Source organism: Leopardus geoffroyi, chromosome D3 (assembly GCF_018350155.1).
Source record: "Leopardus geoffroyi isolate Oge1 chromosome D3, O.geoffroyi_Oge1_pat1.0, whole genome shotgun sequence".
In the NCBI taxonomy this organism is placed as follows: domain Eukaryota; kingdom Metazoa; phylum Chordata; class Mammalia; order Carnivora; family Felidae; genus Leopardus; species Leopardus geoffroyi.
Genome location: NC_059339.1, coordinates 80,064,692 through 80,080,852, shown reverse-complemented (window position 1 = coordinate 80,080,852; position 16,161 = coordinate 80,064,692). Strand labels below are relative to the sequence as shown.

Here is a 16,161-nt window from a genome sequence, read left to right as displayed (position 1 = left end):
AAGGAGGTTCAACTTTACCCTGGGGTCAAGATAACTGGGTAGTAATGAGGGAGAGGGAGGGAGAGAGAGAGACAGAGACAGAGACAGAGACAGAGACAGAGACAGAGACTGAGTGTCAGGCTCAGAAGAGCATGAGACATCGGGGCAAAGAGGATCTTAGAGGGTCACAATCCACTTGTGTTCCTCTCCACTTGGAAATGTATTCTGTGCTCCCCTTGTTCAAACCTTAGGGGACACTGGGTTGTCTCACCAAGGGAGGCGGTTCCTGAGTGGGGCTGCCGTGGAAATGCCCGTCCAGGATTCCCAGCGTCTGTGCCCCCCTTCACTGCCGGGCTCGGCTTCGGTGCTTGCACCGGACATTCTGTGCCCGCTGCTGGCCCCACCACTGCCCGATTTTAGGTCCCCACCTCTTTCTGGCAAGGCTACGGTTGCAGCAAGGCAGTCTGTTCACCAACCAGCAGGGCCCTCCCTTGGCGGCCGGCAGGAATTCCACAGATAACCTCTTCCTAGAAGCTCCTCTGGTGAGCACAGCAATGTCCAAAGTCTTCGCTAACTCCCTAGGATGTCCCCAGATGCCTCAGGACTCTCCAGCTGGCTTCAGCCCCTTTCTCAGGGGTGCTCAGGGCCCAGGCATAAAAAGCACACTAAGTAAAAACGACAACTCGTTTAGGCCTTTGAATGCTTACTCCCTCTCCTCAAAGGGGGTTATGCAACTGGTGCCCCACAGGACCCCACGGCTCCCCAAAGCAGATGGCCAAGGGGAGTCACGGCCCCTCAGACAATGGGCAGACGTTTCAAAATGACACCTCTTCCACCAGAGACAGAACCTTCGGTCAGGCTCATCTTTTGCCCAGTACCTAACCGTAAAGAGTTGTTTGCTGACTCAGCATAAAGAGTGAACAGGACATCTCTTATCTGTCAATATAACAGGCTCCTCTGCCCAGGTGTTTCACCAGTTTTCCCGACTTCCCGAACTGTGCCATTGCCATGATCTGTGCCAATGGAATGCAGTACCGTAGACCCAGCTCCCCAAGAAAGTGCACTTGGCTTTGGAAGGAACTTCACTACTGAACCGTGGGTGTGGGTGTCTCTCCATGGGCATCCACAGTCCTCTCCACTGAAGGGATGTGAGGTAGATAGATGGGAAAAGGGACTCACTCTCCCCCTCCTTGCATCCCTCCCTCTCCCTATATTGCTCTGCAACTCTTTCCATTAAAGGCCGGGGGTCTGTTTTCCCCAACTCTTAAGTCTGGGCTGCCCATGTCTCGCTTTGGCCAAAAGACTGTGGCAGAAGTAACAGCATGCTAGTTTAAGTCTAGGCCTCAAGGAGCCTGGCACGCGTGTGCGTGCTCTCTCAGAACTCTGCCACCACCAGAGAAGGTCTGGCTGGCTTGCTGGAAGGATGAGGGGGCATGTGGGCAGGCTCAGTCTGGCCCAGCCAACCCCAGCCAGCCAGCCTGCAGACCGCACGTGGGTAAGTCAGCCTACCCGGGCTCACCCAGGCCTGAAGACCCAACCAAGCTAAGCCAGCTCATGGATCTGGGACCCCAAAAGTTAGTGGTTTATTTCACCGCAGGGATGCATCCCCCTCCCCCACCAGAGGAAGGTTCCAGTACGTCACATTCAAACTGCTCTTTGCACTTACAGATAGAGAGAGAAATGAATTCTTCCTTCTTCTGGTAGCTGGGTTAAATGTGGGTAGGAGACCCTAGAATCCATTTCAACTCTTTCACTGCACAGCCAGCCTGTATTTTAAAGAATTTTCTTATTATGAGATCAACAGCAGATATACCATCAAAGCGAAGCAATTTCTGTCCCAACTCTGTTGTTGAGGGTTCGACCAATAAGACACAATATAACCAACATCCGACACCACAGCACAACTTAGAGATCAGGAGTAAGTCACACCATTACCTTACAAAGAGCCCTGTTTAAACAAGCCATGAAAAAAAATGTTTTTATGGTCAAATGTAAGTTTAATAATCTCTTTGTCACATTCCCCAATTTTTCATTATTGTCTTCATTATATTCCGTTTACATTTGTCACAAACATCTCTGTAATACACAGATACGGACCTGTTTTGCGATACATTTCTACCATTTAATTGTGTTTGGATCAATATAGAATGGAGGGATCAGGGTAGGAAAGAATACTACCTTTTTCTGAAAGTAGATTCTTATGTATTTATTTAGCACCTTTTATTTAAGGAGCTCAAGATACTTTAACATTCACTGTAGCATCCTTTTGTTATCTCTGGGTAAGTGTCAAAAACGATCACTAGCGCTTTTTACAGAAAGAAAAATGAAAGCGCAGAATGCTAAAAGTAGCATCAGTGAGATGATAACAGTCATAGCAGAAACTTGGGTCTTTAGCTCAGCATTCTACTCTGTGAACCATATTTTGTCTGTTTAATACATTCCATATCGAAAGGTATAATGGTTTCTTCCACTTTTACAATATCTCTTTTTAAATTTTTAATATTTACTTTTGAGAGAGAGAGAGAGAGAGAGAGAGAGCGCATGAGCAGGGGAGGGGCAGAGAGAGGAGGAGACACAGAATCCTAAGCAGGCTCCAGGTTCTGAGCTGTCAGCACAGAGCCCGACGTGGGGCTTGAACCCACAAACTATGAGATCATGACCTGAGCTGAAGTCAGATGCTTAACCGACTGAGCCACCCAGGTGCCCCATGACATCTCTCTTTGGATGGATGTTAACAAAATGGGCAGAACAGATAGTAAATTCCCATAAACTAATCATCCTGGCAATGCAATTACTTCCTGCAGGGTTTTTGTTTTTGTTTTTGTTTTTTGCCAGCAAAGGAGTCCCATAAATTATAGAGCCACCCTCTGCTTCTCCATTAAAATTCATAACTGGCTGATAGTTTTCCAGCATTTCCAGGAGATCTGCAACCAGTAGGGAGAAATCAATGATGGCCACTCCTTCAGCTGGGCACCTATGGCCCCTGGCACCTGAGGAGATTAAATACTCACCACAATGGATGGACCAACCCAGGTAATTCCTTTCAATCTGACTCATGCTGTGTGTTTCCTCACAAGAGGGCTGGTCTAAGAGAAAAGTGTCTCTGTGATAAGTTTTCTTAAATGCATAATATGAGGATTCTGTTTAAAGTAAGAACACCAAGCTGCAGCAACTTGGATCTTTAGAGATTCAGCTAGGACCTGACGGCCTCTACTGGAATGAGTAAATACATTCACCTCAGGGGTGAACCATTTTGGGAGTGGGGGAAAGAAGGACACACTACCACTTAGTTCTGCCTGAGGATTGACAGAGTCTTAAGAACATTCAGGGGGAAGTAGGGTTTCCCTTTTTCCTTCCTCTAAAAAAACGAGAACACAGAAAAAATTTCAAAAACAAAAAGTCACTTCATTTGCTCCCTGAGCCTCCCTCCAAGCTTCACAGTCCTAGCCTTTTCCCAAAAGTGCTTAGTACAGACCTCCCTACCCCCCAAAAAAGCCGTCACCAAAACACAGGGAGCCTACTTGCAAGAAGGGGTGCAAATATATGTAAAGAAGACCAGCACCCTAAGGATAATTTGCAAGAAAATCGTTACAGAGTAAAAACAAAAGGGGGGGGTTGTATCAAGAAAAATGTTATGGAAGTGAAATACAAATATGGGGGGGGGAGACCCAAAAAGAACAGAACAATCACTAAAACAGATGCCATAAAGAGACAAACTACCGATGAAATGATAATGGGGCATGGGAGGGGATGGAGGAAAACCCTAAAAGGAGGTAAAAAGTGGAGCGACGCCTACCCGTGTCATCAGTTGATACGTGACTGTGGGTAACAGTGAATGGTGACCACAAATGCAGGTTTTTCAAAAGTGCCCGATTCTATAAAGAGCAAGATAGGTGGAGAATGTCAGGTAAGTTGACGATGTACCGAAGAGAGGGGCGTCTGGGCGCAGATCCGGGCTGCCGCCCTGACCCGCCCAGGAGCAGGTGCGCGCCGTCCCCAGGCCCCGCCCAGGAGCAGGTGCGCGCGGTTCCCCAGACCCCGCCCAGGAGCAGGTGCGCGCGGCCCCCAGGCCCCGCCCGGGAGCAGGTGCGCTCCGTCCCCAGGCCCCGCCCGGGCACAGGCGCGCGAGCCTCCTCCCGGCCCGCCCCTGGCCCCGGTCCCGCCCAGGCGCAGGTGCGTGCGGCCCCCCGCCTCCAAGTAGGAACGCGCGGCCCCTGTGGTGCCCGCCGAGCCCGGGCTGGGTGGCCCCGAGGTCCGCGCCCGCCCCACCGCAGAGCGGCTCCGAGGGGGCGCCGAGAGCCGCCGCGAGTCACCCGCCGCTCAGCGCCGCGCCCTTGCCGCACCCTTGTCGGCCTCCCCCTGCTCCTGCACCGGCCGCGAGGCCTTGTCGGGCCCGGGGGAGCCGCACTCCTGCAGCCCCCCGCCCGGGCGCGCCTCCAGGTCAGCGCATGGGTCGGGGAAGCGCGGCCCGAGGCCCGCGAACGAGTCGCAGCGCGGCGGGCTCTCCTCCTGCACCGGGCGGCCCACCGGCTCCCCCGCGCCGCCGCCGCCGCCGCCGCCGGGCCCCGCCGGGCCCTCCTGGGAGTTCTGGCTGACGTAGACCACGATGATGTCGCCCTTGAAGTTCATCACCTGCCCGCTGGAAATAAACGTGGAGTTACTGTTTCCAGTCACATTTCCTACAAGGGGAGAGGAAGAGAGAACACGCAGAGGATGAGTCATCGGCCCTTGGTGAGAACTTGGTCTTGTGATAGGGAAGTTTCCCAAGAAAGCAGGCTGTTCTAGCGGCGGCCTCTCCTCACCGACACCGTCTCTAAAGTGCATCTGACCCTCCGAGGGGCTCCAACATTTTTCCTCTCAGCAGGCCCGACTGCGGCAGAAGAAGGACGGGCAGAGAGGAGAGCAGCGAGACCACAGGCCACGCTCCAGTCGTCGTTTGCCACGTGGGACTCGGCTTGCTGAGAGCACACCTGGGAGGCAGACTCGCAGGTGCAGCTGCTACCTAGGAATGCGTGTGCATGCGCGAGATCGACCCGCAGCCAACAGCCAGTGGCCTGGTCAGGTCCAGTGCATCAGGAGGGGAACGCAGGGCAGGAGGAAAGGTCATTGCCAGATAGGACCCCGGAGCCCACTTCAGCCCAGCCTCCCCTCTGACCCGTTGTCCTAGCTTTTTGTACCTTCCACGCAGGTCCCTGACAGTTCAGCCTTGGAGGGCCAGGGGGCCACCCAGGCTCAGTATTTAGCATGATTTAGTATTTAACAGATTTAGGTTAAATCAGTTTCCTTAACACTTCGTTTTTAACTCCTGGAACAAAAGAGATTCAGAAGACGAAAATGGAAAAAAAAAAATCCTGTAAATCATTCTTTCCTCGGAAGCCTGAGGAGTGTTTTGTCCCTGGGGGGGGGGGGGGGCTCTATATCACTTCTTTGTGGGTGACTGGATTTGGCCAGTCTTTAATTCATGGGCCTTTTGGAAAATAGAAAGTTCAACAAATGTTAGGAAATTGCTACTCTTACTATTCTTCTATTTAAAGACTGATAGCTAGAAATGTCCCAGGTGAAAAGTGCCATAAACCAAGTAGATGCAGAAATGTCCCAACACTCAGTATCAAAAACAAAATCTTTCATTCTGACAGAGAGGTGAACAGCAAAAGAGCTCCTCACTGTTAACTTCCTCTTTTTTTTTTTTCCTCCTCTACTGTGACCCAGCTTTATAACAATTTATACACATTAACTTTCTATCACCACTCCACAAGAAGAGATTTTCCTCAAATTTGGAAGGCTTGTTTTGGAGGGTCTAAAATACCAACAGCTTACAGGGAGTCCCTTTGGGGAGCCTTCCCTCTACCCACAAGATACCTCCAGGGAAGCTGAAATGGAGGCCCAGTGACCCATGAAACTATAAGGAGATTTAAAATGTGAGCAACTTAGGACGCCTGGGTGGCTCAGTCGGCTGAGTGCCCAGCTCTTGATTTCTGTTTAGGTCATGATCTCATGGTTCTGGAGTTCAAGTCCTGCATTGGGCTCCATACTTGAAGCACAGGGCCTGCCTGGGATTCTCTCTCTCTCTCTCTCTCTGCCCCTCCCCTGCTTGCGCGTGCTCTCTCTCTCTCTCTCTCTCTCAAAAATAAGTAAAAACTTAAAAAAATAAAATGTGAGCAACAAATCTGAAGATCTATGACTCATGCTATTTCTCCCACAGGCAGTTGTATGCAGTATATATTTCAAGATAGGTAGTGGTGGGGATTTATTTGCCTAATAACCCCCCAAGCAACACGGGGCGGCCAGCTAGTATTCCCGTTCACCAGCTAGCTGGATGGTTCCACGTTCTCCCTTTCCTCTGAAATATCCCAACAGGTGCTCAGAACATACATTGTACTCTAAGCTAGCAGTCTACTTTCTAGGACGTCTATGCCTTTCTGCTCCCACCAGCTACCAAGGTGGTTCTCAGTTCTGTTTTTACCAGCTGAACTCATTAGTAAATGTTATTAACTATTTTCTGAAGTGGTAAAATCTTAGTGTGATAAAAAGGGGAAAGTTTGGGGCGCCTGGATGACTCAGCTGGTGAAGCGTCCGACTTCGGCTCAGGTCATGATCTTGTGGTTCACAGGTTCGAGCCCCACATCAGGCGCTGTGCTGACAGCTCAGAGCCTGGAGCCTGCTTTGGGTTCTGTGTCTCTCCCTCCCTCTGGCCCTCCCCTACTCGCACTCTGTCTCTCTCTCAAAAATAAACATTAAAAATTTTTAATAAAAAAAAGGGGGGAAATGTTTCTGTAAAAACCCAAGTGACTGCTTTGCAAGGACCCAAATAAGAGCACTCGAGACAAGAGACAGCTTCAACAAACTGCTGAGTTGGTGCGGTGGTGTGGGAAAGAGAACTGTGGAGAAAAGAAAACGAAACACACGAAACGTGCAAAAGGATCTCGCACTCGCATGTGCTTTGCAAATGGCTGTAATTTCTCATTCCACACTAAAGACATAGAGAGTAGAAATTAAGATTGTGAGGTTCGTGTAAAAAAGTCTCAGGAAACTATCAACACCCAATACATATGGCCTTTACTAAAAACAGCGTGAACGTTAAGTTCTATGTTTTAAATTTAAAAAGATATTCAAGAGGGGCGCCCGGGATGGCTGAGTCAGTTGGGTGTTTGACTCTGGATTTCGGCTCATGTCAGGATCCCAGGGTCATGGGATCGAGCGTCGCATCAGGCTCTCTGCTGAGTGTGGAGCCTGCTTGAGATTCTCTCTCTCCCTCTGTCCCTCTCCTCAGTTTGTGCTCTCCTTCAAAAAAAAATTAAGTTTTTAAAAAGGATGATTTTCTCAGTACAGCTCCTCCAGTCTGTTGTGACAATGTCAGTGACTTGGTGATGCTCTTGTTGGTCCTTATAACGTAAAACTACACAGAGGGCATCGCTAACCACTGTGTGATTGGTTTATGGTTTTGAATTTAATCTCCCATCTTCTTCGCCGTCTTCATACTGAGATTTATCTACTTAGGTCAGGGTATATACAATTTCTCCCTCATTTTAAATTTTATTTTCCAACAAATCATCATCACGAATCCACTGTTGTTTACCTTCTTCCTTGTCAGAATCTTCATCTTGTCAGAGCTCTAGTAAAAGCCCATGTTTTATCGTCCTGTACATCAAGATCCTGTTTAATTATTCACACTAAGAATTTTATCCCATGCCAATTGCCTCATGGCAAACAACATCTCTGATATAGAAGCTGTATTCTTTTTTTTTTTCCCTTCCTCCTTCCCTTCCCCTCTCTTTTTCCAAAATGGAACTCAAATCCTTTTGCCCAAGATACATTTGCACATTTCAGAATTCTTTGATTCATAGGCCGGATCAAGAATATTATTCTTTGAGGGGAGGTGGGGACAGAGTGGGGGAGGTGGACAAGACCTGTAAATTCCTAACAATTAGGATGTAAAGAAAAGTTATCTAGAATGAGTATGAGATTCTCAAACAATTTTATTCTTCACGTGTTTTTTTTTTTTCTCCTTAACCCAAGGTATAATTGATGACAAAAACCACCTTCGGTTAAGTCCCAGCCCGTTTCATCCACGCTGACTTTTTTGAGAGTAGTCAACTGGCACAGACTCAACTTCCTTAAAAAGCTTTACTGATTTCTCAATGACAGTAAGTGGCATCACAGCCGTCTTCACGGGCATGTGACCTGTGCAGCTACGTGGGGCCCCGCACTCAGAAGGCCACGCCGGGTTTACTGCTCTCCGGTCATCATCTTGAATTTCTTGTTAATTTCTGCACAGGGACACCTCGTGTTTTCATTTTCCAGTGGGTTCTGGAAATTATGTAGTGGGTCCTGACCTGGCAGGCAGCCCTTGAAAGTATTGCTTTGGGGGGTGGTGGTGAGCACCTGTGTGGCTCAGTCGGTTAAGCATCTGACTCTTGATTTCGGCTCAGGTAACGATCTCATGGTTCATGAGTTTGAGCCCCACGTCGGGCTCTGCGCTGACGGTGCTGAACCTGCTTGGGATTCTCTCCCTCCCTCTCTCTCTGCCCCTCCTCCATGCGTGTGCGTGTGCTCTCTCTCTCTCTCAAAAAATAAATACACTTAAAAAAAGTATTACCGGGGCGCCTGGGTGGCGCAGTCGGTTAAGCGTCCGACTTCAGCCAGGTCACGATCTCGCGGTCCGTGAGTTCGAGCCCCGCGTCGGGCTCTGGGCTGATGGCTCAGAGCCTGGAGCCTGTTTCCGATTCTGTGTCTCCCTCTCTCTCTGCCCCTCCCCCGTTCATGCTCTGTCTCTCTCTGTCCCAAAAATAAATAAACGTTGGAAAAAAAAAAAAAAGTATTACCCTGGGTTTTTCCCCTACACAGATGCTTTCGTTTAGCTTCACTCTTTTTGGAGGTGACATCCCGTAGGTTGGCCATCTTTCAATATTGCTGAAGTGTTTGTGAATCTAATTTTCTGTACCGATAAAGAACTAAATGTTTAGTAAGACACTAAGCTGCAGAGGCTATCTTCTGGTGCCACTAAATTATGGATCTCATGATATGTTTCCATGGTAACCACAGTAATGGGAACAACACCCCAAATCCAGAATTTCTGAGTGCTCCCTCCGTGCCGGGCGGGCTGCTCTGTGCCCACCAGCCCGCAGCTGCCCTGTGTGTGAGCATTCCAGGTTTGCTTTCCCCCTCTGCTAACACTGCCTCCAGGATGGCAACTGCCAAACGGCCTTCTTTCCTCATGGCTCCTCCTGATACAGACTCACCTGCCTGGCATCTAATTATGTCAGTGTCATCCCGGTGCCGTGGTCCCCGAAGAGCAGAAGGGGCCAACTGGTGACTAAAGTGATGAGCTGTCAGTGGCTGCCTGCGTACAAGAGAGTGAGCAGTGGGGAGGGACAGAGGAGGGAGCAGGGGTCTGGAAGCTTCCGGTCTTTTTCCGCTCAGCCCTCCCTACCTGTGGGATTCGGGACAAGCCACCTAACACCTCTCCAGATTTTCGCCCTGCTCAGTTTGTGACATGAGAATCAAGTTTCAAGCCCCGCCAGCCTGGCAGGGTGCGGCCGCACGGAGCAGCACACAATACCTGTTAAACGAAAGAATGAACGCATGAATACCCGCAGGAAGCCACAAGGGTCCAATGAGATGATGGGTCTGAAAATCCCTGGGAAAGAGAGAACCAGGCTCAGGTGCGCGGATGGCATCACCACCCCTGGAACGTAGTGTCTGTGCGTGTGCAACTCGAAGGGAAACGGATTGGTGCAATGTGCCAGGCGGTAATGTTATTTTCCATCCCTGTCTTGTTGGAGGATCTCAACATGTCCTGAAGACGGAGAGGGAACTTCCCTCTAGAAATCTAACCAACTTCTGTTTTCTTCGCTGAAATAATTCATCATGACGGCTGTCACTGGTTTGAACACTCATCTGTATAGTTCTATGCTAAACCCCCATGGTCTCGTTGCTCCTCACCCAGGTCCGCTATGACCTGCCTGCAGCACGAGAGTCGATCAAGGTCAATTTAGAAGGAGCTGGTAATATCCTTATCCTGTAATACACCTCAGTCCCGAACTGTTCTTCTCAATAGCAATCATTCCTTAAAATGCGTTTTCTTCCTTTCAGGTCCCAAAGGTTGTATAGGGTTATGCAAGCTGACCAGAGAGGGCAAGGCCCTGGGATGGCGAGTTAGCAGGTCGCCATGGCAGCAAGCTGCCTGATCACATGGGTGCCGAGGGGCCTCCTTTTCAGCACGGTTGCCGTGGCTTCTGCAGTTGAGAGCGGCCCCTGAAGGGGTAGCTCTTTCCAGTGAGTGCCAAGGAAAGCCCCAGATTGTTCTGCTCTTGGAGGGGGACGCAGCTACCTTGTTGGTAGCTAAGGGAAATATGAAAAGGGAGGGCGCCTGTGTGGCTCAGAGTCTGACTCTTGATTTCAGTTCAGGTCAGGATCTCACAGTTCACAGGATGGACCCCGCGACAGGCTCTGTGCTGACGGCACAGTGTGCAGTTAGCGGGAGTCTGCTTAGGGTTCTCTCTCTCTCTCCTTCTCTCTCTCTGCCCCTTCCCCGCTTGTACTCTCGCACTCTCTCTCTCTCTCCCCCTCAAAATAAATAAACGTTAAAAAAAAGAAAATGTAAAGGGAAGCATGGCGTAGATGAGGCTTATCCAAGATGCCTCACAAAGGCCTGAGGCTTTTCGTCTCTACTGAGCCTCCAGGAAAACAAGCAAAGCAAGGGTCCCTCCCCACCTTCCTTAACTTTCCTCAGCTGCCTTTCCGACAGCTTTCCCCTGCTAGGCTGCCCCCGGCAGTGACTGTAACTTCATGTCACTTGAGGACAAAGATGGGGTTGGAGGCATGGGAAAGAAAGAGATTTCCTCACAAAAGAAACGATTGTGAAAACAGCAGCTCCTGAGACAACTGGCAGAAGGGAGCGGACTCCTAGGCCATGGTAGTCATCACTTGCTGCGCAGACCCCACGTAAAGCAGCAGTGCAGCGGTTTAAGGTCTAGGCTTCAGAACAGATAATCAGGATGTCACAATAGTCTACTCATCCGCACCTGGCTGGCTCAGTCGGCTAAGTGTCCTACTTTGGCTCGGGTCATGATCTCGTGGGTCATGAGTTCCAGCCCCACGTTGGGTTCTGTGCTGACAGCTCGGAGCCTGGAGCCTGCTTCGGATTCTGTGTCTCCCTCTATCTCTGACCCTCCCTCGCATATGCTCTCTCTCTCAAAAATAAATAAACATTAAAAAAAAATTTTTTTTAATAGTCTACTCGTCTCTCAACACAGGGAGACTGGGAATTGTATTTCAAGCTACCTAAAAGTGGGATTTGGGAGCCAGAATGACATGATGATTTTTATTAAATTAGAAATTTCAAAGAATTTCTAACATTAAACATGGATTGGTTCAGTTAAGGTTAATATTTCATGTGACTTAACTAGCAGATTTTCCAGGTAACCCGAGAGCTAAAAATAGCACTGAAGTCAACAGAAACAATGGCCAAATGAAGTGTCCCACCATGATCAGAAAGATGCCGACACTTTAATAAGTCCATGCATCACAGTGGCCAACTCCATGGAATTTCTATTTCTTGGGCAGAGAAAACAAGCTTCATTTTAAGAACTCAATCTCTGGCAGAATTCACATTTTTAAGCAAGGTAATACATAGTCTTCTCAAAAGCTTATTATGTTGTTTAAAATGCATAACGTATGAATACTGAATCAGAAGAACTATAGCAAATAATACCACCCAATTGTCATGTAGATTTTCTTCCAAGGAACAGAACTAAAAATATACACAAATACACTCAAACTACCCAGGCTACACGGAGTTCTTTTGGAATTTTTTAAAATCTTATTTTATACTTAACCCATATGCTTCTCATGTGATTTTCCTTTTTATGGAAATGTAAGCTCTGTTTTAGGCATTTGGAAGGAATGGAGTATATGATGATAAGGGCAGGGAACCAGTATTTAATAGTTCCATTCTGAATCATGCTCGAAAGTTAGTTAGAATGGCTTACGAATGAAACTCTTCCAGAGCGAGCCCCATCAGAACAGAGAGACAGCAAGCAGGAGTGAATTAAAGTATACAGGGAACAAATTTTTCATATATTTTGAAATAACACATTGACTTCTAGTACCAATGAATATTGCCCAATAACCAAATCATAAAATGTCATTTTTAACTTACAGACTCACTGACCTAATACTTGCCCTTATAGTACTTAGCTAAAAGTGAAACCCAAGCTAGTGGACGGCATTCCAACAGGAGAGAAAAGAAAGTTAGAAACAGAGCATTGTCCCCTGGGGGCCCCTGGGTGGCTCAGTCAGTTAAGCGTCCAGCTTTGGCTCAGGTCATAGTCTTGCAGTTCTTGGGTTTGAGCCCAGTGCCTGGCTCTGTGCTGACCACTCAGAGCCTGGAGCCTGCTTCAGATTCTGTGTCTCCCTCTCTCTCTGCCCCTTCCTCACTTATTCTCTCTCTCTCTCTCTCTCTCTCTAAAATAAATAAATAAATAAATAAATAAATAAAAGAGATAGAGCATTGTCCATTGCCTGGGGGGAGTGGAGGGAAAGGGAAGAAAATTGAGGTAGGAAAGCCTTTATTTGTCCTTTCCGGGTGGAAATGGATGGTCAAGAATAGTCATGTCAAGAGAGGGGGACCCAGGGATGGGAGAAACGGGCAAGTGCCCTTCATCTTCCAGTGCCCTTGGCTCCCAGGAATTGGCCTTGGTGTGTCTGTGCCATTTGCATGAACCAGCTCACCTTTGCCTCCTCTACCCAGGACACTGAGGTCTGTCCAGGATAGTTAATGTCAGTCCTTCCGTCCCCTGCCTGGCCTCCCGCTCCCCAGAACAGACTGAAGAAGGAGGAGGTGGAGAGTGAGTTTAGGGAACAAACAAACATGGTCTCTTGTTCTCTAGTTACTCATGACTGGCTGAATGAATGAATGAGACGGATACGCCGTGACTAAGTCACCTTGGGAGAGACTGCAAAGATCAGGTGTGGCAAAGCTCATGGAAATTCCCACTGAATGGCGCGGCTGTCTAGAGACGGCTCGTTGATAAAGGTGTGGGGGTGCCGGGCTCAGTGAGAAGGACAGAAAGCACACAGAAGGGGCCGTGCAGGCAGCACGCCTGCCCTCTCTGTCCAGAAGTGGCATCTGAGCTGGGACCTGGAAGGACAGGAGGAGTGGGCGGTCTGGAAAAAGGGCCAGTGCACGGGCGGGGTGGCTGGCACTAACAGAAGCACAGAAGAGGAGAGTGAGGGGTGTTCGTACTAAAAGGGGCTGGCTTTGGCCAGAACCGAGGTGGGTAAGCGGGGGAAGGAGAGAGCGGGCTGTGATCTCAAGTTACTGATTTCTTCAGTTGTCCACTCCTTCACCTCAATCCCTACTTGCTTGGCAAGCTTTCCCAAGTCTCTGTGGCTCAGTAGACTGTCAATAAAGATATGGCAGAAAAATCAATATGTAGCTGGTGTTCGTTAATAATCACTGGGGGCCCTGTAAATAAACAACGGTTTCCAGCTCAAAAGTGGCCGAACCAAGTAAGTGATTTCAGGGGCCAAAAACAACTCACCAGTCACTACAGACCCATTATTCTTTCTTCCACAGGAAATAATTTTCTAGACACAGTGAGAATTCTCCAAACTCCAGGTGAAAGGATTTGTAACCAAGGTAACCACCATTACATCATCAGGATAGTAATTTAAGATATAGATTAAGAAGTGGTTATAGAAGACATAACCAAATGTATGTGTTCCCCTTATGGGTCTTTGCTAACAATTCTCACCGTTCTTTAAGAGTTACAACATTGAGGGGCGCCTGGGTGGCTCAGTCGGTTGAGCGTCCGACTTCGGCTCAGGTCATGACCTCATGGTTTGTGGGTTCGAGCCCCACGTCGGGCTCTGTGCTGCTGGCTCGGAGCCTGGAGCCTGCTTCGGGTTCTGTGTCTCCCTCTCTCTCTGCCCCTCCCCCATCGTGCTGTGTCTCTGCCTCTCAAAATAATAAACATTAAAAAGAAAGAATTATAACATTGAGAAAATAGCCTTAACGTTGGATATTATTCTTAAAAGTTATGCTTGTAGAACTGTTTGGAGAACCATCATTCGCTTCCAAGGGATGCTGGGTGTGAAGGAGGTACTCCCCCCGCCCCTACTGAGGAAGTACCCAATCATGTCATTGTTTCCAGAAACCACTTGATTTGGTTGCAAGTTTTTTTACGTTATTATTTTTGAGAGAGAGCGAGAAAGAGACAGCGTGCAAATGGGGAAAGGGGCAGAGGAAGAGAGAGAATCTGAAGCAGGTTCCATGCTCGGCACAGAGCCCCATGCAGGTCTCAACCTCATGACCGTGAGATCGTGACCTGAGCCAAAACCAACAGTCGGACGCTCAATCAACTGACCCACCCAGGCGCCTCCGGAAGTTTAAAACATAAAAACCCACACCTAAAAATCTAAAACCCAATAAAAAAAAAAAGCCACCTCCTTCAAGTCCTCGAGAGCACAGTGGCTTCCAGGAGATCAAATACGAATAGACCTCCCTCTGATTTTTCACTCAAGCTCCATTCTTTCACACATTATATAGAACGTACATTATGACAATCTTAAAAAAAAAAAAAAAAAAAAAAAGCAATAATGAGGAAGTGCTATTTTGACCAGAAACCAGAAGGCGTGTTCATGCAGAAGCAATTATGGAGAGAACAGCACAGCCTCAAAAATCAGTCTGGCTGCTGCTTCTCCTCGGGCTAGAATGAACTTGGCCCTCTTGCTGGCATCCACACGTGGGCTCTCACGGATATTTTGCATGGCTAAGCACCAGATGAACAGAGAGAAAGCAGTGTAAACTTTCTGCAAATTAACACCACTTAGTTGATGACACACTTTTTTTTTTTTCTTTCCTCTATGCCTAGCTGTTTAGTGCTGGAGAAAAGAAATGATAATACAAAACAGACTAGGGCATTGTTTTAACTCTTTACAGGAGACCACAGATCTAGCTTTTGGCTTTGTGACACTAAGAAAAAAATCTCTCTTTAAGTTTGGCCAACATGGGGCGCCTGGGTGGCTCAGTCAGTTAAACATCCGACTTTGGCTCAGGTCATGATCTCACGGTTCGGGAGTTCGAGCCCCGCGTCAGGCTCTGCACTGACAGAGCCTGGGAAGGCTTGGGATTCTCTCTCTCTCCCCTTTGCCCCTCCTCCACTTGCACCCCCCCAAATAAATAAACTTTAAAAAAAAATAAACAAATTCGGCCAACTCTTCTTCCAACAGTTGCTGAAGGTTTTCACACAGTGGCAGTCTTACTAAGACATGGCCACGGCCACACTCAGCTTTGGTTTCCCAGCTCCTCACAGTCCAAAACGCTAGTGTTTCGTATGTCTCTATGACCGATAGGAAGAAAATTAACCACTAAAAAAAGAAGTAGAATCATACAAACGAACAGTAGAGCCCAACTTTCAGTTATGGAAATTCCTTAAAATCTTAACGCTGAGGTCTTCTGAAGGAAGAACACATCAGTTCTTTGAAAATATCCCCAAACGCATCTCCTCCTTCTAGTCTGAGAATTGATACGATAGAATTTACACGTCAAGAAATTTGTGTAGTTACAGCAAAACCACAAAGCTTAGAAGACAGATTAAAGTACACTCTTCTGGGGGCGCCTGGGTGGCGCAGTCGGTTGAGCGTCCGACTTCAGCCAGGTCACGATCTCGCGGTCCGTGGGTTCGAGCCCCGCGTCGGGCTCTCTGGGCTGATGGCTCAGAGCCTGGAGCCTGTTTCCGATTCTGTGTCTCCCTCTCTCTCTGCCCCTCCCCCGTTCATGCTCTGTCTCTCTCTGTCCCAAAAATAAATAAAACGAAAAAAAAAATGTTTAAAGTACACTCTTCTATCAAATAAGCCAGGGGCCATCGCCAGCATGAGGCAGAAGAGACTCTGTGTTTCGGGTAGGACCTAGCTACCACAGGGTCATAAAATCATTCAAAGACCAGCTGCTGGTACCGCCTGTGGTCTAAATAAAGAGGCAGGAAAGAAAAAGAAAAAGGCATCCTAGGATACAGGTGGTCCACGAATGGGCTTTTTTCCTTTTCCTTTTTGAGGGTGGGAGGAGTCTGTGAAGCCCTTTATGTGTGTTTTTTTTTTTTAAGTCTGTTTGTTTGTTTATTTAGAGAACCAGCGGGGGAGGGGCAGAGAGAGAAGGGGACCGAGGATCCCAAGCAGGCT

General features: G+C 48.3%; 1 protein-coding gene across 2 annotated transcripts in view; it reads right to left on the bottom strand.

The window, feature by feature from the left end:
* Positions 1-2,698: 2,698 nt before the first annotated feature.
* The window catches only part of TNFRSF11A (TNF receptor superfamily member 11a), a 56,564-nt gene continuing 43,101 nt past the window's right edge, over positions 2,699-16,161 (bottom strand). Inside the window, exons 10-11 of one of the 2 annotated variants that reach the window (XM_045457133.1) lie at positions 4,279-4,658; positions 2,699-4,233 (exon numbers count right to left, since the gene is read on the bottom strand). In XM_045457133.1, coding sequence (XP_045313089.1) covers positions 4,300-4,658 — 359 coding nt within the window. In that variant the 3' untranslated portion in view covers positions 2,699-4,233; positions 4,279-4,299. Of the gene's footprint in view, positions 4,238-4,278; positions 4,659-16,161 lie in introns of both variants that reach the window. The other variant, XM_045457131.1, reaches the window with a different exon arrangement.